We start from the raw sequence: 24,444 nt of genomic DNA, 5'->3' as shown, positions 1-24,444 counted from the left end.
CGTTGGCGTAGCAGGGTGGGCTGCGGTCTGTCTGGGTCTGGGGTGCACTGGATATCGCTTCGTGTTGTCAGGGCCTGTGAGTCGCGGCCTCGCTCAGCAGAGGCTGGCACTGAGATGTTAGCTGGGTTAACTGGAGGGACAGCGTCCGTCTCGGGTCTCGGCTGCGGCTTATGTCTTACAGAGCGGCCGCAGGCTGAGGGAGAGACCACAGCAGGAGGCGTAGTGAGGCCCTCATCAGGCCAGCGGAAGTCGTGTTGCTCAGTCCCGTTCATTTCTGTATACACAGAAACCTGTGTGCTAAGTACTGGCTGGTACGGGAGCCAGCTTTCACTGGTGCTGTTACCAAGCTAGAAATTCCGAGTTGAGTACGTTCTTTGTTTCCTTTACACACAGAGGATGCACATCCTGGAGGTGAGAATGAGGAAGATGGGGGAGCCCTGGACTGACTATTTTTCTAACCAAGAGACATCCCAGTGAGCCTGGACCCCTCCCCAGGCTGCAGGTGTCTCTGAGCTGCCCCAGGCATCTTGGAATTCAGTGGAATCCTTTGGAAGTTGGATTTAGAATAGCAGTGTGAGAAGGTGCTGCCTGCCCCCCCCCCCAATCAGGCCACTGCTGAGGCCTGTGAGGGCCAGCGCTGCCCCACAGGGTTCGTCAGGGTCCCTCAGCCCCCGCAGCAGCAGGAAGGCAGGCCCAGAGCCTTCCACTCCGTGTCACCGTCTTCTGCGACGTGATGCTGACGAGCGGGCTCTCCAATGGTTTGTTACTCTGCAGTGACAATCATTGTAAACCCTTATCATTCCTGTATCTATACAGCGTTTTCAGAAATTGAAAGGCCTCTCTTTTTTCCATACATTTTCTCCTTTCTCCTATACCACTTCAGCCACAAATCAAAAGAAATATACACGGGCATTTATAATAAGTAATCCTTTGGCCAGATTAGAGAGTAAGGAAAGAATAAGGAAAGAAGTTATGGGTGGACATAAAGGCTAACAGAGATGTTTATTGCTTTACTAGGAAATACAAGGTACTTTCTTTTTTTTTTTTAACAAATATTTTTAAAAGATTTTTATTTATTTATTTGAGAGGTAGAGTTACAGACAGAGACAGACAGACAGAAAGGTCTTCCTTCCGTTGGTCCACTCCCCAAATGGCCACAACGGCCAGAGCTGCGCCGTTCTGAAGCCGGGAGCCAGAAGCTTCTTCCAGGTCTCCCATGTGGGTGCAGGGGCCCAAGCACTTGGGCCATCTTCTACTGCTTTCCCAGGCCACAGCAGAGAGCTGGATTGGAAGAGGAGTAGCTGGGACTAGAACCGGCGCCCATATGGGATGCCGGTGCCACAGGCGGAGGATTAACCTACTATACCACGGTGCCGGCCCCACAAGGTACTTTCAAACTAGACTTTTGTAAGAGAATAATGCTAAGTCATATTCGTGGTGGAAAATTCAAGTAGCGTACTTTTTACTTTTTTAGACTGACTTTATTTGAAAGGCAGAGTTAGAGAGAGAGGGAGATGGAGACCTTTCATCCATCGGTTTGCTCTCAGAATGGCTTCAGTGGCCAGAGCTGGGCCAGGCTGAAGCCAGGAAGCAGGAACTTGATCCAAGTCTCCCATGTGGGTCCCAGGGGCCCAAGCACTTGAGCCATCATCCACTGCTTTCCAGTTAGTAGCGAGCTAGGTCGGAAGTGGAGCAGCCAGGACTGAACTGGTGTCTGTTACGGGATGCTGATGTCACAGGTGGCGGCTTAACCCACTGCACCACAATGCTGGCCCCCAAAATTTTGCTGTAAGTCTCAGTTTTTGGTTTTTTAAATTTATTTATTTATATATGTATATATATGATATTTCCCTATAGCATTGTATATATTTTTTTCTTCTTTGACAGACAGAGTTAGACAGTGAGAGAGAGATACAGAGAGAAAGGTCTTCCTTCTGTTGGTTCACCCCCCAAATGGCCACTACAGCTGGCGTGCTGCGCCTGTCCGAAACCAGGAGCCAGGTGCTTCCTCCTGGTCTCCATGCGGGTGCAGGGCTCAAGCACTTGGACCATCCTCCACTGCCTTCCCGGGCCACAGCAGAGAGCTGGACTGGAAGAGGAGCAACCGGGACAGAACCAGCGCCCCAACCGGGACTAGAACCCAGAGTACTGGTGCCACAGGCGGAGGATTAGCCTAGTGAGCCACGGTGCCGACCAGCATTGTATATTTTTAAAGATATTTTATTTAAATATCTAATTATACTTCACAGCAAACTTATGAAAAACATATTGTCCACCTTACAGGTGAGAAATCAAGACCAGGAAATGTTAAACACTCGTCTAAGTTTGTGTAGCTAGTCAATGAGAAACCCAAAACCTTTTTTTTTTTTTTTTAAGATTTTATTTATTTATTTGAGAGGTGGAGTTATAGAAAGTAAGAGGGAGAGACAAGAGAGAAAGGTCTTCCTTCCATTGGTTCACTCCCTAGATGGCCACATCAGCTAGAGCTGTGCCGATCCTAAGCCAGGAGCCCGGAGCTTCTTCCGGGTCTCCCATGCGGGTGCAGGGGCCCAAGGACTTGAGCCATCTTCTACTGCTTTCCCAGGCCACAGCACAGAGCTGGATTGGAAGAGGGGCAGCCAGGACTAGAGCTGCACCCATATGGGATGCCGGCACCACAGGCGGAGGATTAGCCTGCTGTGCCACACGCCGGCCTCCAAAACCTTTCTCCTCCTAGCAAGTGCTTTCCAGCCGAGCACAGCTGCTTCGCATCAACACCCTTTTTTTTTTTTTTTTTAAGATTTATTTATTTGAAAGACAGAGACAGATCTTCCATCTGCTGGTTCACTCCCCAGATGGGCGGAGCCGCACAGATCTGGAGCCAGGAGCCAGAAGCCTCCTCCAGGTCTCCCACGCGGGTGCAGGGGCCCAAAGACTTGGGCCATCCTCCACTGCTTTCCCAGGCGTAGCAGAGAGCTGGATGGGAAGTGAAGCAGCTGAGACTCAAACTGGCACCCATATGGGATGCTGGCATTATAGGAGGTGGCTTTGCCTGCTTCGCCACAGCACTGGCCCCTCAGCGCACTCTTATTATGACAGGGGTGCCTGGAATGATGTGCTAGGGAGCCTGGGTAATTGTGGGCCAGCTCAGAAATGACAGGTTCGTGCACAGTGACATGCACAGTGAATGCAGTGTTCCCTTGAAGCAGGGTCAGTAAGAGTGAGGAAATGTAGTTTAGGAATTCTGTTTCAGACCCATCTCCTAGCAACAAATGCATCAACCTAGGAGAAGGACTCCCTTGCCGTGCAGATGTTACACTTCTGTGGACTGTTTTATAGACAGTCCTTTTCTTTAACAATATTCTTACCGACAAATGGGTTGAGTGTTTTCAGGAGTGACCATCTAAAATCAGCTTGTGGGGCTGGGGTTGTGGAGTCGGTACAGCCACCGCCTGCCACACCAGTGTCCCATATGGGCACCAGTTGGAGTCCCGGCTGCTCCCCTTCCCATCCAGCTCCCTGCTGTGGCCGGGGAAAAGCAGCGGAAGATGGCCCAAGTGCTTGGGCCCCACCACCCGTGTGGGAGACCCAGCTGAAGTTCCTAGATCCTGGCTTCAGCCTGGCTGAACCCCGGCAGTGTGGCCGCTTGGGGAGGGAGTCAGTGGATGGAAGACATCTCCCCTTCTCTCTGTAACTCTGCCTTCCAAATAAATAAATCTCTAAAAATTAAAGCAAAATAAAATTGGCTTGTATTTTTCACTGGTTGCCTCTCTCTGCCTGATTCTGCCGAGAGCTTGGTAGGTTTGTGTTGCCCCGTGTCGGCCCACAAAAGGAAAGTGGATTTGCTGAATACCAGAACCCGGCTGTGACCTGTGCAGCAGCCGCGTGACAGCAGGGAAGCAGCTCAGTGTGGCAGTGAACTTGGTATTTCATTACCTTGTCAGTGCGTTGTTTTCTTAATGGAAGGATTGGGGATTTTTTTTTAAGTTGTTTTGACTTGAGTTTTCTCATCCATTAGTTCACTCCCCAGATGTCCACAACACTTGGAACTGTGCTGAGGCCAAAGCCGGGAGCCAGGGACTCAATCCGGGCCTCCCACTTGAGTGGCAGAAACCCAGTCACCTGAGCCAACACGGCTCCTCTCCGAGCTGCATCAGCACACAGCTGGAGTGAGACGGAAGGCAGGTTTCCAGTGAGGACTGCAGTGTGGGACGTGGCCGTCGTAACACTTGGCCTGACACCTGCCCAGGCGCATGTTAGTTGTCTGTCCTTCTGTAGATATTCCCCAAGAAACACCAGGCAGCCCTTCCCTCCTCAGAAGGAAGCCGAAGGGGAGCCGGGGTTGCTCAGCAGACCAGCTGTGCCCACTTGCCGCCCTCGCTTCCCTCTCTGTGGGAGAAGAGTGAATGATTGAGCCTCTCAGATGCGAGTTCAGAGGGTTCGGAGATCATTTGCATTCAGTGGTTTTATTTGTGGAAAACCGAATTCCTCCCATAAGAAAAAAATGGGATGCAAAGCTCTGAGAGGCAAGAGAGCTGCCCAGACTGCAGCAGTGACGGGAGCGGACGTTGGCCCTCGACCTTTGCACGTCCAGCCCTGCCCCTGCACTGCGCATCACCAACGTCGCCCCCAGCTGCCTAGTAAGCCGGTCTGGCCTGGGCTTGGCGTCACCCAGAAGGCCCGCCTCAGCTTGCTTTCAGGAAATCCTTGTGGAGCAGGCTTGGCAGCCGTCAGTCCCCGGGGCTGAGGTGGATGGCTGGGAGAGAGCCGGCTCAGAAGAGGATGTGGCCGCACAGCGGGTCACGCCACGTGTGTCAGCCAGGGCTGCTGAGACTGCTCTGAGTGCTTGCCAGCGGAGGTGGGTGCAGTCCTGGACTGGACAGGGTTTGAAGAATGATCTCTCCACTTTGCAGCGGTGCCAGAGCACGTCCATACAGCGTTCTTTCCTTGCAGAGTGGTATTACGTGAATTGCACGAGATAGTCCGCATCTTACTAGAAACCGGGCTTTGTACTGGGTGGCTTTGCCCACCTGTAGGCGTGTGTAAGTGTAAGTGTTCCGAGAGTGTTCTAGGTAGGCGGGCTAAGCTCTGAGGTTCGGTAGGTATGTTAACAGCATTTTCAGCGTGCAGAGGCTCCCTGGTGTGTGACCCCATTGTAAGCTGAAGAGCATCTGTGTTTGCTCGTGGCTCCAGAGTCCAAGGTGAAGGTGTGGGCAGAGTTGGTTTTTCTAGGGTTGCCCTCTCTGAGTGTCTTCATGTGGTCTTCCCTCCGAACCTCCCCTCTTCTCTGAAGGACTGTCACACGCACTGTGGCGTAACCACATCAACTCATTTCAACCTCATGACCTCTTTGAAGACTACATCCATTTAAGGTCACACTCTGAGCCCTGGGGTTAGGGCATCAACAGTCGATTTCGGGGGAGGGACAGACAGAAGTCAGCTCAGAGCAGTGCTGGCTTGGGTCCCAGGCATTAGAAGCTCAGAAGAGATCTGGATCGGGCGTCAGACCCAGCTGTACATGCCGGGCTCCTGCCCGGGACCCCTTTCCATCCCTCAGCCCTTCCTGTGCTGGGCCAGATGCACTTGGCCTTCTGGTCACAGCTTGAACATCTCCTGGGTTTAAGCTTCCTCGTCTCCACCTCCTCCAGTCACGCATATCTCTAACCATGCAGCTCCTTAGTCCTAACTTTTTCACAGATGTGACTGTGCAACTGTAATATTCCTGTGTTGGACACTTCGCCTCTCCCAGGGTGTCACCTAGAACATCTTAAAGCACGTAATGTGCGCAGAAAGAAGGAAAATGAGAGCAGGAGGCACTCGGAGGGCCGAGATCCTGTGGTGGGTGTGGCCACTGGAGCAGGTCCAGCTGTGTGCTGCAGGCCAGGCCTGAGAGCCAGACCCGGGAGGCGGGACCAAGGCCTGGTCCATGTGTGCAAAGACATGGCACCTCGGGCTGGGGTTGCCTAGAGGGGAGAGGTGGAAACAGAATCTGGCCGGAAACCAGAGTCAGTCCTGGGGCTGTTGAGCTGCGCTCATGGCAGTGGGGTAGGAGCGCTGCACAGGTTAACTCAGACCAGGGTTAGGCTGTGGCCTGGTGACAGCCTGAACGCCTGTGTGCACTGTCTGTGCCTGCGCCTCTGTCTCCTCGTGTGTAAAATGGAGATGATGGCACCTGTCGACTCAGAACATCCTTCTGGGGAATGAACGAGAAGGCGTTTGTGCATTTAAGACTTGCTGAGAGCTTGGCACGCAGCGGCCACTTTGGTGGGGGGATTCTGGCTGGGGTGCAGGCGGCAGAGTCCCCAGGAGACATCAGGGGAGAGCTTGCTACCAGGCCAGGGCGAGTTGCCCGTTTCAATCTCCAGCACTGTTGCAGTAGTGCAGGGATGGGGGCATGCGAGGGTCTCTTCAGAGAAACAGTGTGCATGTGAAGATTCCTCATAGAGAACTGGCAGCTCTGCAGTTAGGGGAGTTAACAAGTCTCAGGTCCTCAGTGTGATTCGGCAAGCAGGGGACCCAGAGGAGCTGCTGGGTAGTTCCAGTTAAGTCCAGAGGACTGAGCACCAGGAGAGGCGATGGTGTGGTTCTGGCCTGAAAGCCAGCAGTCTCTGGGCCTGGGAAGAGCTGTGTTTCCACTTGAGCCCGAGGCAGGAAACGGCAGTGCCCCAGTGTGAATGATTTATTTATTTTTTATTTATTTGGAAGGCAGAGTATTAGAGAGGAAGAGAGATTGGTTGGTTGATTAATGGATTGATTTCTGTCCAACGGTTCACTCCCCAAATGGCCTCAACAGCCAGGACTGTGCCAGGCCAAAGCCTGGAGCTCCATCCAGGTCTCCCACAAGGGTGGTGGGGGCCCAGGTACTTGGGCCATCGTCTACTGCCTTACCGTGTACACCGGAAGCAGAGCGACTGGCACTCAGACTGGCACTCCAGTGCGGCATATCACAAGCAGCGACTTAACCCCCTGCTCTGTCTTGATAGCTAATGTTCTTGCTTGTCCGTCGTCCTGTTGGCAAAGAGGATACAAGACAAGTTTGAGTCTAGTGGATCCTGTGTCAGACCAAAAGGAGGAAGGGACCCAAATGACCTTGAAGTGGCTTCCCAGGCGTCAAGGAGAAGGGTTGCTTTCTATTCACCGAGTGCCCATCCTGTCCAGCAGGTCAGTCAGCGTCCTGGGCAGCTCGCCCATATTTGTAATGAAGGTCATCTCGTTTTATTTCCTCAAGACCTGGAGATGCCTGTAGGAGTGAAGACAACACTAAATGGCTAAAAGAAGGGATTTACCATTAGTGTCTCTTCCCTTCTTTACTGGGAATTAAGAAAATCGTAGGCTGGGGCCTGCATGGTGGTGTAGGAGGTAAAGCCTATGCCTGCGAGGCGGGCATCCCATGTGGGCACCAGTTCAAGTCTCGGCTGCTCTGCTTCTGATCCAGCTCTCTGCTGTGGCCTGGGAAAGCAGTGGAAGATGGCCCAGGTGCTTGGAGACACCTGGAGGAAGCCCCTAGATTTGGCCTGGCCCAGCGCTAGCCATTGGAGCCATTTGGGCAGTGAACCAACAGATGGAAGATCTCTCTCCTTTTCTCTATAGTTGTGCCTTTCATATAAATAAGAATGAGTCTTTATTTTAAAATTTAAAGAAACAATCATAGCAGCCAAAGCAGAGCACATGGCCACATTGGGTATCTGCGAGGGGACCTGAGGCTTGGCAGGTGGGGTCTCTGCCCCCGAGTCAACATAGCTTAGAGTCTGGGCTGCAGCTCAGCCTGGACTGTGACCTCAGCATCCTTGGCAACTGGTTCTTTTCTGTCTCCAAAAAACCAGGCCTTGGGGCCAACGCTGTGGTGTAGTGGGCCAAGCCTCTGGCGCAGGCATCCCACATGGGCGCTGGTTTGAGTCCCAGCTGCTCCACTTCCAATCCAGCTCCCTGCTAATGTGCCTGGGAAAGCAGTGGCAAACAGCCCAAGTGCTTGGGCTCCTGGACCCACGTGGGAGACCCAGAAGAAGCTCTTGGCATCAGATCAGCCCAGCTCTAGCCATTGTGGCCATTTGGGGAGTGAACCAGTAGATGGACGACCTGTCTCTCCCTCTCTAACTCTACTTCTCAAATAAAATAAGACACATACACATACACACACCAAAGGAAAAAAAAATAGGCCTTGAGCTGCTGCTTTTGTAGGGTGAATGGGATCCTGGCTTTGTGCATCCTGTGCAGCCTCTCTTTTCTGAACAGCCATAAAACTGGGCTAGAACATTCCGGTTGTTATTAATGCAGCAACTTCCCCAGGGCCTCCGAGGGATACCGACCATCGGTCCTCCACAAGTTATTCTCTCTGTACTGCGTTATCCCCACCCCAGTGCGGTCAAGTTGCAAGAGGCCCAGCGTCTTCCAAAGACAGTTCCCTTCCCAAGTCCTCCCAAGTGCCACGGAGCTCTGCCAGCTCTCAGGCCCCCCACGTTGAAACGTCCAAGAATTGGGCAGTGCAGTAGCTGGCATTTTGCCCCAATATAGTCCTTTTAATATCCAGTTGTCTTTGTAGAGAAAATGGTTTGAACCTGTGCTGATATCCTAGCAGCACTGTTTACCACTTGGGAAGTAGGCATTTAGCCTAGCAGTTAAGACAGCCACATCCCACACCAGGGGGTCTGGTTCAAGTCCCACCTCTAGCTCCTGACCCAGCTTCCCGTTAGTGTGGACACTGAAAGGCATCTGGTGACAGCTCGAGGGACTGGACCTCCGACCTGCCACGTGGGAGCCCTGGGTTGAGTTCCAGGCACCTGGCTTCCACCAGGCACAGCCCCAGCTGTTAGTGCAGCAGCAGATGGACGTGCATTCTCAAATAACTAGAAAATAAGTTTAAAAATTTTTACAAGTTTGTGGCCACTAGGTAAAATGCAGAAGTCAGCAAAGCCTGCCATTTAATAATACACTTAATAGAAATCACCAACCAGTGGCCAGCGCCGCGGCTCACTAGGCTAATCCTCTGCCTTGCGGTGCCGGCACACCGGGTTCTAGTCCTGGTTGGGGCGCCGGATTCTGTCCCGGTTGCCCCTCTTCCAGTCCAGCTCTCTGCTGTGGCCCGGGAGTGCAGTGGAGGATGGCCCAAGTCCTTGGGTCCTGCACCCCATGGTGCGCCGGCCGCGACGGCCATTGGAGGGTGAACCAACTGCAAAAGGAAGACCTTTCTCTCTGTCTCTCTCTCACTGACCACTCTGCCTGTCAAAAAAAAAAAAACAAAAAAAAAAACAAAAAAACAAAAAAACACCAACCAGCGTCCTTGGACCACAATCCTATTGAAAAGTAGCAGCCTTTTGAGTGCAGTGAGAGTTGCCACCAAGATGATGCAGCGAGCCAGGTGGCTCCCTGGCCCCAGGGCTGCTGACTGGGCCCCGTCTTCAGTCCTCGGGAAGTCTGTGCCTGGCTTGTATTCAGACTGACTCGTTCAGTACCCCAGAGATGGCAGGCAGCTTGGAACACTGGACAACGGCCTGGAGAACGGATTTGTACTCCTACACTACACACACACCAAGAAACTCACGTCCATTTGTATTATCTTTCCAACCTTCCTGTCAAGATAGACTTCATTGAAATGTGTTTATTTTGACCACAAATCACCTCTGCCACGGACAGTTTTCAAATGATTTATTGCCTATGGGATGGGAGAGAGGAGCGAGACTGCCAAATATGATGGCCTTACAGTCACCCTCCAGGCTGTCAACCTCCAAGGGGATTCACACTCATGTCTACATTTGTGCAAAATGCATACATGATATATCCCCAAAAATATATTCATGGGAAAGATGTAGCAATTTTATTTTCATGAAATGTTTGCGTGGGGAAGGGGTTCCAAGTGATTCCTTTGATGAGAACGCGGTTTGGTTTTTTTTAGGTTACATCTGATGCCAGAAGGCAAACACAACCTGCATTTACGTTTTGCAAACGAATTCAACAAGTTAGTAGAAGACTTCCTCCAGTGACACAGCCGAGTCTCCATGGTTCTCGGTGGGCGTGGCCTTCCATCACACTGTTGCCTCTAACTGGGATGTCACAGCTCCCCCCTCCTCTCCCCCACACAATCTGACCCCAATCAAACTGAAACAATGGTACAGAGATGACCTCTAGATTTCACAGCTGCAAAAAATGAAATTTTAACATTAAATTGTAAATTTCTAATGTTGTCTTAAAAAACAAATCCCTGCTGTGATTTACCTTCAAATACTTTCAGCATAACATTGTAGTGTGAATTCGGCGACCACAGGACAGCCGGAATGCACCTGTACCTGTTGTCTAAGGGATGTAGCATCACCCCCCTCTGCACTTGCATTTATCACACTGTACAAAGAGAAGCAGAAAACTAGGAGACCTTCCTAGCCTGAGGGCTTGGCTCTCCCGCTTCCCAGGAGTCCGAATGACAGCACATAAGGGGAGGTTTGCTTCCTCAAACCGCCCTTCCGCATGGACCCCTTGGAGAGACCATTTTAAATCTTTGGGCCATTGGAAAGAGTCGTGACTTATCATTGATCGTTACCAAAAGGGCAGGAATGCTATTAATGAATAACAGACAGTATTCTTATATTGCTGTTCAAATTAGACCCTGAAACACTAAGAGGAATTAAAGTGAGAAAAAGACAAGCATTTATACACATGCACTTTTATTAGTATCGATGTCAGCAGACAATAAATAAAAGAATTCCACATCATTACATCAACGGTGAGTTTGACAGAGGCAAAACTGAGCACCATAGTAGACAAATAGACCATGCTGGAGGACCACACTTCACTGAGGTGCACGACGCACGTGACAAGTTCTCAGGCCTCGTCCTCGCCCTCCTCCTCCTCGAACTCGCCCTGCTCGTCGGCCGTGGCGTCCTGGTACTGCTGGTACTCGGACACCAGGTCGTTCATGTTGCTCTCGGCCTCGGTGAACTCCATCTCGTCCATGCCCTCGCCCGTGTACCAGTGCAGGAAGGCCTTGCGCCGGAACATGGCCGTGAACTGCTCCGAGATGCGCTTGAACAGCTCCTGGATGGCCGTGCTGTTGCCGATGAAGGTGGCCGACATCTTGAGGCCGCGCGGCGGGATGTCGCACACGGCCGTCTTGACGTTGTTGGGGATCCACTCGACGAAGTAGCTGCTGTTCTTGTTCTGCACGTTCAGCATCTGCTCGTCCACCTCCTTCATGGACATGCGGCCGCGGAAGATGGCGGCCACCGTCAGGTAGCGGCCGTGGCGCGGGTCGCAGGCGGCCATCATGTTCTTGGAGTCGAACATCTGCTGGGTGAGCTCGGGCACGGTGAGCGCGCGGTACTGCTGGCTGCCGCGGCTGGTGAGGGGCGCGAAGCCCGGCATGAAGAAGTGCAGGCGGGGGAAGGGCACCATGTTCACGGCCAGCTTGCGCAGGTCGGCGTTGAGCTGGCCGGGGAAGCGCAGGCAGGTGGTGACCCCGCTCATGGTGGCCGACACCAGGTGGTTGAGGTCGCCGTAGGTGGGCGTGGTGAGCTTGAGCGTGCGGAAGCAGATGTCATACAGGGCCTCGTTGTCGATGGAGTAGGTCTCGTCCGTGTTCTCCACCAGCTGGTGCACGGACAGCGTGGCATTGTAGGGCTCCACCACGGTGTCGGACACCTTGGGCGAGGGCATGACGCTGAAGGTGTTCATGATGCGGTCGGGGTACTCCTCGCGGATCTTGCTGATGAGCAGGGTGCCCATGCCCGAGCCCGTGCCGCCGCCCAGCGAGTGGGTCAGCTGGAAGCCCTGCAGGCAGTCGCAGCTCTCGGATTCCTTCCTCACCACGTCCAGCACCGAGTCCACCAGCTCGGCCCCCTCCGTGTAGTGGCCCTTGGCCCAGTTGTTCCCAGCCCCGCTTTGGCCTAGAGGGAGGAAAGGACAGGGTCAGGTTCTGACCTTGAAGAACTCAATTCTGCCGGCTGCACTGTGGAGAAGGCAGGGCTGGTCTAGAACATTCTTCAATACCAATTATACCTGCAAGTTCTGTATTCCTGATTCTCAAAGGTTTGGGGAGCACAACAGGAAATGAGGCCTTTAATTGGGGAACACGGGATTAACAACGTATTTTATCCATATGTTTATAACATTTCTACAAGTATTCAAATCAGGTACAGTGAGTTGGGAAGGCGAGGACACAGATGGTGAGAGGAGGACAGGCGAGCACTGAAGCCTCCCTCCCACCTGTGCCCGGCGTCTGGCTCCTTGCAGTGCCTGCTGTCATTACTGAAATCGCCGAGGCTGTGCTGCAGTTCAATCCTGCCCGTCAAAGGCCGCTGGGGCGTGGGGGCCCACAGCCTCTGCAGGCTGACAGTGGGCGCTCGGCCATGGAAAGAGACCCAGGCCCAGGAGACCCCAGCTGTCGGTGGAGTCGGCTCTGAACCCAAGAACACGAGTGGAGGTTGGAGGCCAGTGAGTCTCTGTCCCGGCTCCCCCTGCCTGAGCACTCACCAAACACGAAGTTGTCGGGCCTGAAGATCTGGCCGAAGGGTCCCGACCTGACCGAGTCCATGGTGCCGGGCTCCAGGTCCACCAGGATGGCCCGGGGGACGTACTTGTTGCCTGCAGGGAACAAGAGCTGACTTAGGCCTGGGCTCAGTGGAGGAACCCGGGCAGAACTCACTGGACAGACTTCCAGCATCAGACCAGTGGAGGAGAGGAGGGCGGGCTTTCTGCTTAGGGACAGGACATGCTGAGCAAATGTGCCGGGAGTGGGAGGTGTGGCTTTCAGCATGCACACCGAAAATGCAGCAGCATGGCATTCGTGTGCGCCTAGCACGGTCCCCCAGGCTCGGCCTGCAAGGCAAAGCTGGCTGGGCGAGCATCCGGCACTCACCTGCGGCCTCGTTGTAGTACACGTTGATCCTCTCCAGCTGCAAGTCGCTGTCGCCATGGTAACTGCCGGTGGGGTCGATGCCGTGTTCATCACTGATGACCTCCCAGAACTGCAAGCAGAAGCAGAAGGGATGGCTGAGGGGCCTCCCCGGTCTCCGAGGCTGGCCCTCCCCTTGCTGCCGCGTCCTTGGAGCAGCAGCTGTGCACTGCAGCCACGCGGGGAGTCCAGACCGAGAGCAGGACCGCACGCCCCATGTCCCCGCTGCAGAGCCGCCTGCAGAGCCGCAGGGCATCGCCCTGTTATGTCCAGACTGAAGGGCTGGGGGAGCCGCAGGAGCCCCCACTCCAGGGGAAGCCGTGGGCCCAGCAGCTGCCCCCCTAGAGAGGGTGGGTGCCTGCGGTCCTGGCTGATGGACAGGTCCTGAGGATCCTGCCCAGGTGCCCCCCAGTCCCCCCCCCACCGTCTCGGCGTCTCCAGAGATCCGTGGCTCCTGGCACAGACCCCAGGCAGCCGTCGGGCAGTGCAGGTGTGTGCCACTGACCTACACAGAGCCTCCAGTGCTGGCCAGGTTTCGAGTGGGAGGGGCAGGGCAGCAGGAGCCTGGGAGGGTACCTGGCTGCGGTGGGAGGGGCTGGCCTTCCGGAGGGCGCAGACTCCATTGTGGAACTGCGGCAGGAGAGGGGGCGGGGAGGCTGGGGTGGGCAACATGGCGGTCGGGAGAGACCACGTCCTTGTGCAGGCTGCCGCCCACACCCTGCACCGTGCCCGCTGCTGCCTCCCCTCCGCGCTCAGGAATTGCAGCTCCACGGGGCCGCGCCGTCTCCCTCCATGTCATCATGTCTAGACAGGGTCTGTTTCGGAGGGTTTCCCTAAAAACCCGGGTCATCGTAATTACGACCCAAAGAGAGGCCTCTGCGGCGTTGTCAGTGCAGTGACACTGCAGTTTTCCATCAAAGGACAGAAAATGCACCAGTGCCCTCTGCCGCGCGGCTCACAGGTACGTGGACTGCAGTGCAGATGGACGCTCAGAGCGCCACGCAGCTGCGCCGCGCAGGGCCGCGTCCCGGGGCCGCAGCGGCCTTGATGAGAGGCGCGCACATCTGCGCCCGGGCAGCTCGCGCGGCGTCCGGGGCCTCCCGGCCGCGGAACGCGCCCCCGGAGCCCCCGCCCCCACCTGAGCCCACTCACCTTGGCGCCGATCTGGTTGCCGCACTGGCCCGCCTGGATGTGCACGATCTCGCGCATGGTGCCGGCTGCGGAGCGGGAGAGGCGCTGGCCCTCGGAGCTGTGAGCGCGGCGTGGAGCGACGAGACTGGCAGCGCGGAGACCTGCCGCTGCGCCCCCACGCTCCGCCTTTTATGCCCGCGCCCCATCGGGCCGCGGTGACGTCATGGGGCGGTGCGCGGCGGTGCGCCTGGGACTGCGGCACCGCGAGAGGGAGCTGGGGCGCGGTGCGAGGTGCGGGGGCGCCGGGCCCGGAGGCCGACGGTGGTGCAAGGGCGGTGCCCGGCCCCGCGCCCCGCTCCCGCCGGCCACCCCTTCTCGGACGCCCGGGCGTGGCTGCACCCCTGCGCGAAGTCTACTGGCCTCGCCGCAGTGCCCGTCCCACGCCCCCTCTCTCGACCCTGCAGTGGGGATGGAGGCCCGGGTCCTGGAGCCCGCGGAGGGACAGTCCCCAATCTGGGAGAGGCATCTGGTTCTCTTTGGAGATGGGCGCCCAGGGTCGCAGAGGCGCCCTGCGTGGGTCTCCAGCTGTTCGCCAGGGGTGCTGTGTCCTGGGCAGCGCGTGTGCCTCGGTCCCTTGCTGTTCTGGGTGGGGCTTTGCAGGTGTGCACCTTACATGCGCTAGGGCTCCCAGACCCTGCTCCCCACAAGAGCGGCACTGGCCCCTTGAGGGGCTGCCAGCCCATGTGGCTTGCTGGCCACCAAGCGCTCCTCTGAACTGAGCCGCGTTGTAGGTATCAAATGCACCCCAGATTTCACGGGCTCCCCAAGATAAAATGATGTGCACTATTCTCTTGCTAATTTTAAATATTGATTACATAGCAAAATAATAAGGTTTGGGATATATGGTGTTAACTTTTTAAAAATAGGACTATCTGAAAAAAGTTAAGTGACGCAGGTGGCTTGCATTTGCCTGTGGACCTGCCGCCTGCCATAATAACCAGTATTCTACCCCAGCTCACAGGCCACAGGGGAGACAGGAAGACCTGAGTACCCCCAAAGCTAGAAGGTGAAGGAATCTAGAACTAACTTTCTTTTTTTTTTTTTTTCAGAGAGCAGGATCTTCCATCCACTCTCCCAATGGTTCACTCCCCCAAGTGACCGCAATAGCCTGGGCTGGGCCGGTCCAAAGCCAGGAGCCACGAGCTTCTTCCAGGTCTCCCACATGGGTGTGGGAGGGCCCAAATCTTGGAGCCATCTTCCACTGCTTTCCCAGGCACATTAGCAGGGAGCTGAATTTGAAGTGGAGCAGCTGGGACTTGAACCATATGGGAAGTCGGTGCTGCAGGCAGCGGCCTGACCCACCATGCCACAGCACCGGCCCCCAGCTCTAAAACTTCTCTACAAGGAGAAAGCCCGGGTGAGTGTGATGGCTTGAACAGGGCGCAGACAGGACCGCGGGCAAGGATCATCAAGGATGATCCTGGACAGTGGCTGGGTGAATGGGGGCCGCCGCCTTTTCCTCCCTGGGACCGGCTTCTCCGGGTCTGAAATGATGCTAATTATAGGTGCCCCGCAGCCAGCTTTGTGAGCAGGAAGGGAGAAGCTCTATATGAAAGGCCATCGAGTTTATGGAGCAAAAAGCCCTCCATAAAACCCGGCATGATGCTGTCGTTATGAGCATGCGTGTCTCCTGCCCTGCTAATCACTGCTCTGTCTCGGAGCTGGTCCCCTCGGCCGGGAGCGTCGTCATCACCCCAACTTTGGCGCTGGTCCTGGGCAGCCAGGCAGCACCCAGAGCCTGCTCTCAGGGTCCTAGACTCTCACCTCCTCCTCCCTGTGGTCCCCATGCTGCCACCCCCCCCCCCCCACACACAACCTCAGTGCAGTTCTCCGGGGGCTCGGCCTCCACCGCCTTCCCCTACATCCTGGGTCTTCACGACCAGCCAGGCCTCCCAGGACCACTCCAGAGACTGCTCTGCAGAAAAGCGCCTCCTGGGCTCTGTGGTTGCATCCCAGGTGGAGATCTGGGGTGAAAGATGGGCAGAGGGGAAGACCTGGAAGGGGCGGCCTCGGGCACCAGAGATGTTACCGGCCATGAAGGGGAGGCCGGTGCAGGAGCTGGTTTTGTGGGTTCTTTTCCTCAGCTCCGTAGAGAAATAAAAAGCCAGGAAACAATGTGCAAAGAGGCAGACGCTTTTATTCGACAGAAAGGCGTCTGGTCCGAGAGGAGACGGGGCAGCACGCCAGACAGGACACTGGCCTTCAGCAAGTGTGCGGGGCAGCATGCCGGACAGGACACTGGCCTTCAGCAAGTGCCCGGGGTTTCCGAGGCATTCTCAGGGTGCCATTGGACGGGGGTTCCACATACTGTGTGCTGATCGGCGTGGGGCTCATGGAGATGGGGGGTCTCCTTGGGGGCTCAGCCCCCTCCCCTGGCAGCTCTGGGGACAAGATGGCAGCCACCCTGAAGGTGCCATTTAAGGTCTCAGGGTCACACATCAGCACAAGAAGCTGTTAGTGGGGCAGGTGCCGGTCAGCCTGGCCACAGGCATTCCAGCCACAGCCAGCAGCCTGCTCGTGCAGGACATTTTACCTCTATCAGAGGGGCCCCAGCCCCCCAGCCCCACTGGGCCCCTCCCAGGTGGGCTCTGGCTCGCCCCCACCCCCGCCCATGGAGGAGCCCGCTCTGCTGCTCCCCAGCGCCAGCCTTTGGCAAGCGCCTGTCCCTCTGCAGAGTGATCTGTGGCCCGCGTGCCGGGAAGCCGAGAGGCACCGCCTGTGAGTAGACAGACGGGATGCACCGTACATCAATACGTGGCGGCGTTTATTAGGGCAGGCCCAGGCCTTTTCCAAGCCTACAGCCTCGCCTCCCAGCACCTGCCCCGAGATCTGGTAGTATGTCATCAGGGAAACGCACAGGCAGCCTTGAACACAGCGCCTGCCCTGCCCAAGGTGACTCATCGGAGGGCCCTGAGTCCTGCGCTCCTCCCTTGCTCTGTGTCCCAAACCCCACCGCGCTGTCGCAAAGCCTTGCGTTCTGTACAGCCCCAACGCAGATAATAACAGGGAGACAGGAAGCCAACCAATGCTCCCCTTGCCTGGCGTAGGCTTCTGAGGAGCACTGGGGGAAAGCTGTTTGCTCCGTCTCGCCTTTTGCCTGTTTTTCTTCCTGCCTAAAAAGGAGCAGGTGTTCCGGCTGTCGGCAGGGGAGGACAGGAGTCAGACGTTGTCCAGCCCCACAGGTTGCTTTTGTCACCACCTGGGTTTGTGCTCGGCCACGCCCACCCAGAGGGCATCCTGGGGCAGGGATGACAAAATTCGGACTCGTGATTGTGGTCCTGGTAGAGGGCTCGGCTTAACTGGCTGCACCCCAACTCCAGCCTGTCGAGTGTGTCCATTCTTACCGCAACCGCCAGTCTGGGACTTTGAAAGCTGAAGATGCCGTTCCTGGTTAGACGTCAAATCTAAGTCACACTCCCCAGACTGATAGGAATATAATATGCACTTGACTGTATGTGGTATGTTTGCTATACATTCTCTGATTATAAAATTAGGAAATTTAGGGGCCGGCGCTGTGGCGTAGCTGGTGAGGCCGCCTCCTGCAGGGCCAGCATTGCCGGCATCCCACATGGGCACCAGTTTGAGTCTCAGCTGCTCAACTTCCAATCCAGCTCCCTGTTATGGCCTGGGGAAGCAGTAGAAGATGGCCCAAGTCCTTGGGCCCCCGCACCTGTGTGGGAGACCTGGAGGAAGCTCCTGGCTCCTGGCTTCAGATCAGCACAGCTCCAGTCGTTGTGGCCGCCTGGGGAGTGAAACATCGGATGGAAGACTCTCTCTCCCTCTCTCTCTCTGCTTCTCTGTAACTCTGCCTTTCAAAAAAAAAATAGATAAATCTTTTTTAAAATTAGAAACTTTTGAAAGTACTAAAGAACACAAACATTATGCTTTTAGTGCCCAGTGGTAAAACCTCCCTTGCAGATACACCTTATTATTTATTTATTTTAAGATTTGTCTTATTGTTTTGAAAGGCAGAATGACAGAAAGAGAACGAAAGAAACCTATCTGCTGGGTCACTCCTCAAATGGATGCAATGGCTGGGGCTGGGCCAGGTCAAAGCCAGAGCCTGGAGCTCCATCCGGGTCTCCATGTGGGTGGCAGGGGCCCAAGCACTTGGGCTGTCTTCTGCTGCTGTCCCAGGTGCATTAGCAGGGAGCTGGATCAGAAGCAGAGCAGACAATATGTCTGTTTCAGACTGCAGCTTAACACGATGCAGCGCAGTGTTGGCCCCTGCTGATACGCTTTAAAGAATGAAAGGAGGGGGCTGGCACTCTGGCACGGTAGGCTAAGCCTCCGCCTGCAGGCGCTGGTTCAAGTCCCAGCTTCTCCTCTCTGATCCAGCACCCGTGCAGGCTTTAGAGAGTGGGGCAGCAAAGGGCGCAGGTGGGAAGAGCTTAGGTGGAGGGGGCGGCCCAGGCCAGGCAGGCGAAGGCACCGAGTCAGCAGGTGAACCGCCTGATCAGAGATGGATGTGAGAGGCAGAGTCTGTGGGCCATCTCACTGTGGGCCATCTCACCGTGGGCCATCTCACCGTGGCCATCTCACCGTGGCCGTCTCACTGTGGCCGCCTCACCGTGGGCCATCTCACTGTGGGCCATCTCACTGTGGGCCATCTCACCGTGGCCATCTCACTGTGGCCGTCTCACTGTGGGCCATCTTACCATAGGCCATCTTGGCCGTGGCTATCTCAGCCGTGGCCGTCTCAGCCGTGGGCCGTCTCAGCCGTGGGCAGTCTCAGCTGTGGGTGCAAAGGCCTGGCAGGGAGAGGGGGAGCAGGGTCCGTACGGCGGGGGTGAGACATGGGTTGCAGTGAGACCTGCACTGTGCTGACTCAAAGAAACTTCACATGCTACTCCAAGCTCGGCCTAAGACAGACTTTTTTTTTTTTTTTAAGATTTATTTTATTTACTTGAGAGGTGGAATTATGGGGCAGAGGGAGGAGAGAGAGGGATCTTCTTTTGGCTGGTTCACTCCCCAAATGGCTGCAATGGCCAGGCCAAAGCCAGGAACCCAGAGCGTCATCTGGTCCCACGTGGGTGCAGGGGCCCGAGCACTTGGGCATCCTCCGCTGCCTTCCCAGGCCACAGCAGGGAGCTGGATGGGAAGCGAAGTGGAGGGACGCACACTGGTGCTCGTATGGGATGCCAGGATCACAGGCCGCCGCTTAACGCGCTGTGCCGCAGCACCCGCTGCAGGCCTGTCCCTGCCCTCTTGTGTGCCAGGTGCTTTGCATAAGTGTCCCCTTCATCCTCAGCGCAGCTCTGAAGTGGGTACTGTGACTACCATTTTCTTTGCGAAGAGATACGTGCCCACGGCCACACAGCTAGTAAGTAGAAAAGTCACCTGGCCTCCTAAGACGGGCCCAGCTGATCCCGAAGACCCTGTTGTTTCAGTGGCCGGGATTCGCCCGCCCAGGTATACGCACACCCTTTCCCAGTTGTCAGTCAAACGCTAATTTAGCTACTGCTGTCATGGGAGTTAACGAGCGTAATTAAGGTCCCAAGTCAGCTGACCTCAGGACAGCGAATCACACGAGCCCTTTTAAAGCAGGGGCGTGTCTCCACCCAGTTGTAGGTGGGGGATTCAGTTTGGAAGTGGTAGAGCCCCTCCTCCGATGGCCCTCCAGGGGCCGGCCTGGACCCTGTGGCAGGGACGGAGACTCGCAGCAGGATGTGTCCACGAGCCGAGCCCGGGCCTCAGGCAGTGAGCGTGCAGAGACCTGCGCCGGTGAGTGCCTGGTTCCTCTTGAGCCCACGAAGGAGGCCTTTGCGCGCCAAAGGACAGCGCCCCTGGGCAGGGGTGCTGTGGGGCTGAGCACCCTCCCTGCCCGCCTGCTGGCCTCCTGCTCCATGGCCGCCGCAAGCTGCTGAATTGGTGCCAGTGTCTATGTCACTGTAGAAAAGCAGTACATGGAGCTTCTTCCTGAGTGTCCTAGGTCGGCTCTCCCACGTGGAGGGGAGAACTGGGGTGGGCCCCGAGCAGGGCGGTCCGCATCCTGGGGAGCTCCAGGGCGTGGGGAACAGAGCCCGGGCAGGAGAGGGAGCCGGGAAGCTGCTTCAGATGACCAGGGGACCGCTGGGGGTGCCAAGGGCTGGAGCCAGCGGGACCTGTAAGAGGCCGGGCATAGCACACGCCCAAGCTGTCACGCCCGACAGCCGGGGAAGACAGGCTGTTGGCTCTCTAACGTTCAATAACCAGAGGCTTTTTCCAAAGTGGGCTGGCAAACGAGATCCTGCAAGGTCACCACGGGTGGTGGTCGGAAACACCAGCTGTTTGGAAGGGCTCGAGGCACACGGCAAGTCCAGTGTCGGCAAGGACGTCTGTTGCAAAGAGCCCGTGTGTCTGCAGGCATGTGGATGTCAGCCACGGCTCCACCTCGGCCACTGTCCATCCCGCCTCACTGCTCTCCGAACCTCTGATGAAACAGGATTTTATTTCCTTGATGGTGGGGGAGGTGCGGCTTCAGACCCGAGTGCAAAGGCAAAGACGTTCTGGCCAGCGTGGTAGGCCCTGCTCCAAGGCTGCAGCGATGCAGGCTTGACCGCGGCAGCTGTCATGCTGGCGACATGCAGGAAGCCAGGCTGGGTCCCGGTGCAGCTGCCAGGAGGCGTCTCGGCCATTAACATTAGGATTCTGTGCCATGGCAGGTGAAGCCGCTGCCGGCGACGCTAGCATCCCACACGAGCGCCAGATGGAGCTGATAACGCGCCTGGGAAAGGAACAGGAGATGGCCCAAGTGTTTGGACCCCTGCCACGCACATGGGAGACCTGGATGAAGCTCCTGGCTTTGGCCTGGCCCAGCCCTGGCTGTTGCGGCCATCTAGGGAGTGAACCAGTGGATGGAATATTTCTCCTCTTTGATTTTCACATCTTTTAAAGTTTCAAAGTACTGGTGACCCTCACAAGCATGAGGTTGATAATAAAGCCAGTTGAAGACAGATTAATAAAAGTCATCTGTTTTGGGGCCAGCGCCATGGCTCACTTGGTTAATCCTCCACCTGCGGTGCTGGCATCCCATATGGGTGCCGGTTCTAGTCCCAGCTGCTGCTCTTCCAGTCCAGCTCTCTGCTGTGGCCCGGGAAGGCAGTAGAGGATGGCCCAGGTGCTTGGACCCTGCACCCGCATGGGAGACCAGGAGGAAGCGCCTGGCTCCTGGCTTCGGATCGGCGCAGCGCACCGGCCATAGCAGCCATTTGGGGGGTGAACCAACAGAAAAGGAAGACCTTTCTCTGTCTCACTGTCTAACTCTGCCTGTCAAAAAAAAAGTCACCTGTTTTAAAAAACAAAACAGCTGGGACTATAAATATTCAAATCAGGTATAGTAGTCAGGAAGGGCGAGGGCACAGATAGTGATAGGAGGACAGGCGAGCACTGAAGCCTCCCTCCCACCTGTGCCCGGCGTCTGGCTCCTTGCAGTGCCTGCTGTCATTACTGAAATCGCCGAGGCTGTGCTGCAGTTCAGCCCTGCCCGTCACAGGCCGCTGGGGCGTGGAGGCCCGCAGCCTCTGCAGGCTGACAGTGGGCGTTCGGCCGTGGAGAGCGCCCAGGCCCGGGAGACCCCAGCTGTCGGTGGAGTCGGCTCTGAACCCAAGAACACGAGTGGAGGTTGGAGGCCAGTGAGTCTCTGTCCCGGCTCCCCCTGCCTGAGCACTCACCGAACATGAAGTTGTCCGGCCTGAAGATCTGGCCGAAGGGTCCCGACCTGACCGAGTCCATGGTGCCGGGCTCCAGGTCCACCAGGATGGCCCGGGGGACGTACTTGTTGCCTGCAGGGAACAAGAGCTGACTTAGGCCTGGGCTCAGTGGAGGAACCCGGGCAGAACTCACTGGACAGACTTCCAGCATCAGACCAGCGGAGGAGAGGAGGGCGGGCTTTCTGCTTAGGGACAGGACACGCTGAGCAAATGTGCCGGGAGCAGGGAGGTGTGGCTTTTAGCATGCACACCGAAAATGCAGCAGCATGGCATTCGTGTGCGCCTAGCACGGTCCCCCAGGCTCGGCCTGCAAGGCAAAGCTGGCTGGGCGAGCATCCGGCACTCACCTGCGGCCTCGTTGTAGTACACGTTGATCCTCTCCAGCTGCAAGTCGCTGTCGCCATGGTAACTGCCGGTGGGGTCGATGCCGTGTTCGTCACTGATGACCTCCCAGAACTGCAAGCAGAAGCAGAAGGAATGGCTGAGGGGCCTCCCTGGTCTCCGAGGCTGGCCCTCCCCTTGCTCCCGCGTCCTTGGAGCAGCAGCTGTGCACTGCAGCCACGCGGGGAGTCCAGACCGAGAGCAGGACCGCTCGCCCCATGTCCCCGCTGCAGAGACGCCTGCAGAGCCGCAGGGCATCGTCCTGTTATGTCCAGACTGAAGGGCTGGGGGAGCCGCAGGAGCCCCCACTCCAGGGGAAGCCGTGGGCCCAGCAGCTGCCCCCCCCAGAGAGGGTGGGTGCCTGCCGTCCTGGCTGATGGACAGGTCCTGAGGATCCTCCCCAGGTGCCCCCCAGTCCCCCCCCCACCGTCTCGGCGTCTCCAGAGATCCGTGGCTCCTGGCACAGACCCCAGGCAGCCGTCGGGCAGTGCAGGTGTGTGCCACTGACCCACACAGAGCCTCCAGTGCTGGCCAGGTTTCGAGTGGGAGGGGCTGGGCAGCAGGAGCCTGGGAGGGTACCTGGCTGCGGTGGGAGGGGCTGGCCTTCCGGAGGGCGCAGACTCCATTGTGGAACTGCAGCAGGAGAGGGGGCGGGGAGGCTGGGGTGGGCAACATGGCGGTCGGGAGAGACCACGTCCTTGTGCAGGCTGCCGCCCACACCCTGCACCGTGCCCGCTGCTGCCTCCCCTCCGCGCTCAGGAATTGCAGCTCCACGGGGCCGCGCCGTCTCCCTCTATGTCATCACGTCCAAGTGACCTCCATGCTAAGGGAATGTACTTGATAGCTTCACCTCGTGATTCTATGCTCAAATAGGAGAAGTGAGACAGACGAGAAGAAACTCATGCGGAGAACATTAAGCTGTTGTCTCAGTATTCTGCAAGCCCCCAAGTCCAGTGGATAAAAGCTCTTCTCTAGCAAGGTGTGGGGAATGGGACTCGCAGGAACTTGATGAAGGACAAGCAAGCTGAGGTCGGCAGCTGGCAAAGTCGCTCCCTCCCACAGGCAGCTCTGATCCCCAGGGCCAGCTGATTCTGCCCCTAGATGCTGAGTGGTGCCTGCGTCTTTTGCAGCAGGTGAAATGTGTAGGACTATGGGGAAGGTGAAAACCTCACTATCGTTACCCAAGCCGAGGTAGTGGCTAAGAAATGGGCAAGCTGCAAGCCTTTGGCCTGTTCCTGGCAGGCAAACGCTGTCGGGAATGGGGTATCATTCATGTCGAGGTTGAGGGTGTCCTCAGGGGTGGGCTGGTCTTTATGTCTTCTAGGACCCAAAGGACTGTCGTCGGCTGAGCGTGTTGCTACACTGCCAGCAGTGACTGTCTCAGAACAGGTGTTCAGAGGTAAACAGGGATACAATAAAAGGGCTAAGGTCAAGTGAGAGAGGGAAGCTCGGATCTGAGGCTGGAAGGGAGAGCCTGGATGCTGGACCTGGAGCATCCGTAAGTGTTGCGTGGAGAATGATAGTGGCAATTTGATGTCGTTTCGGTTTGCAATCTATTTTTGGTGATAGTAAAGACATCAGCGAGGTCTATGGGAATATGCACAGAGCGGTCATTTCTACCAATGCACAGGTATCCTTTGGGCAGCCAGCATCGTGCCCAATGTCGGACCATCGCGAGATGTGTGCTGGAGTTCCCTATTCTCTGGCGCGGATGGTGACTTTGACGAGAGTATCTGCAGTTCTGATGAGCTGAAGCAGAAGGTGGGGAGTGAGAGTCCTGGTGAGCTTCCTGTGCGGCCACAGCCAGCAGCCCCAGGCAGAAAATGTGTCCTTTCTTAATTTTTTTAAAGATTTATTTGTTTGAAAGAGTTACACAAAGACAGTGGGGCAGAGAGAGGTCTTCTATTCACTGGTTCACTCCCCAAATGGCTGCAACAGCTGGGACTGCGCCGATCCAAAGCCAGGAGCTTCCTCCAGGTCTCCCATGCAGGTGCAGGGGCCCAAGGACTTGGACCATCTTCTACTGCTTTCCTAGGCCATAGCAGAGAGCTGGATCGGAAGTGGCTGGGACTTGAGCTGGCGTCCATACAGGATGCTGGCACTGCAAGCGGCGGCTTTACCCACTACACCACAGCGTCGGCCCCAGTGTGTCCATCCTTGAGCTGCTGTAGCATCAAGTCTTACTGGTTTCTTCCCAGGCTCTTAGCCTCTTGATCCATGGCTTCTGGAGAGCTTTCTGGAGTTGGAATTCTTTGTCTCGGCTTGTAGGTGTAGTATGTCTTTTGTAGATCTTTGCATCTCCCAGTGACTAGAAAAGCTAAATCG

General features: G+C 56.3%; 4 protein-coding genes across 6 annotated transcripts in view; 1 reads left to right on the top strand and 3 right to left on the bottom strand.

Moving 5' to 3' along the window:
* Positions 1 to 10,171, top strand: part of BPHL (biphenyl hydrolase like) — a 38,329-nt gene extending 28,158 nt beyond the window's left edge. For all 3 annotated transcript variants that reach the window (XM_070074485.1, XM_070074486.1, XM_070074484.1), the window contains one exon: positions 9,869 to 10,171. In XM_070074485.1, the coding sequence (XP_069930586.1) occupies positions 9,869 to 9,956 (88 nt within the window). In that variant the 3' untranslated portion in view covers positions 9,957 to 10,171. The remainder of the gene's footprint in view (positions 1 to 9,868) is intronic.
* Positions 1 to 17,590, bottom strand: part of SERPINB9 (serpin family B member 9) — a 220,342-nt gene extending 202,752 nt beyond the window's left edge. Inside the window, exon 1 of the mRNA XM_070074483.1 lies at positions 17,580 to 17,590. The gene's annotated coding sequence lies outside the window, so the exon portion shown is untranslated. The remainder of the gene's footprint in view (positions 1 to 17,579) is intronic.
* LOC100349792 (tubulin beta-2A chain) lies at positions 10,615 to 14,315 on the bottom strand. The gene is made up of 4 exons (XM_002720954.5): positions 14,009 to 14,315; positions 12,821 to 12,929; positions 12,436 to 12,546; positions 10,615 to 11,849 (listed from the first exon to the last, which is right to left on the bottom strand). The coding sequence occupies exons 1-4, from the start codon at positions 14,063 to 14,065 to the stop codon at positions 10,789 to 10,791; spliced, it is 1,338 nt and encodes a 445-aa protein (XP_002721000.1). The 5' UTR covers positions 14,066 to 14,315; the 3' UTR covers positions 10,615 to 10,788.
* Positions 17,591 to 21,378: 3,788 nt separating the features above from the next.
* Positions 21,379 to 22,923, bottom strand: LOC138849727 (tubulin beta-4B chain-like). Its single transcript, XM_070074489.1, has 4 exons — positions 22,699 to 22,923; positions 22,086 to 22,194; positions 21,700 to 21,810; positions 21,379 to 21,625 (listed from the first exon to the last, which is right to left on the bottom strand). The coding sequence occupies exons 1-4, from the start codon at positions 22,792 to 22,794 to the stop codon at positions 21,516 to 21,518; spliced, it is 426 nt and encodes a 141-aa protein (XP_069930590.1). The 5' UTR covers positions 22,795 to 22,923; the 3' UTR covers positions 21,379 to 21,515.
* Positions 22,924 to 24,444: the final 1,521 nt, after the last annotated feature.

The sequence above is a fragment of the Oryctolagus cuniculus genome, chromosome 5 (assembly GCF_964237555.1).
Source record: "Oryctolagus cuniculus chromosome 5, mOryCun1.1, whole genome shotgun sequence".
NCBI lineage: Eukaryota > Metazoa > Chordata > Mammalia > Lagomorpha > Leporidae > Oryctolagus > Oryctolagus cuniculus.
This window is presented reverse-complemented; position numbering and strand designations above follow the sequence as displayed.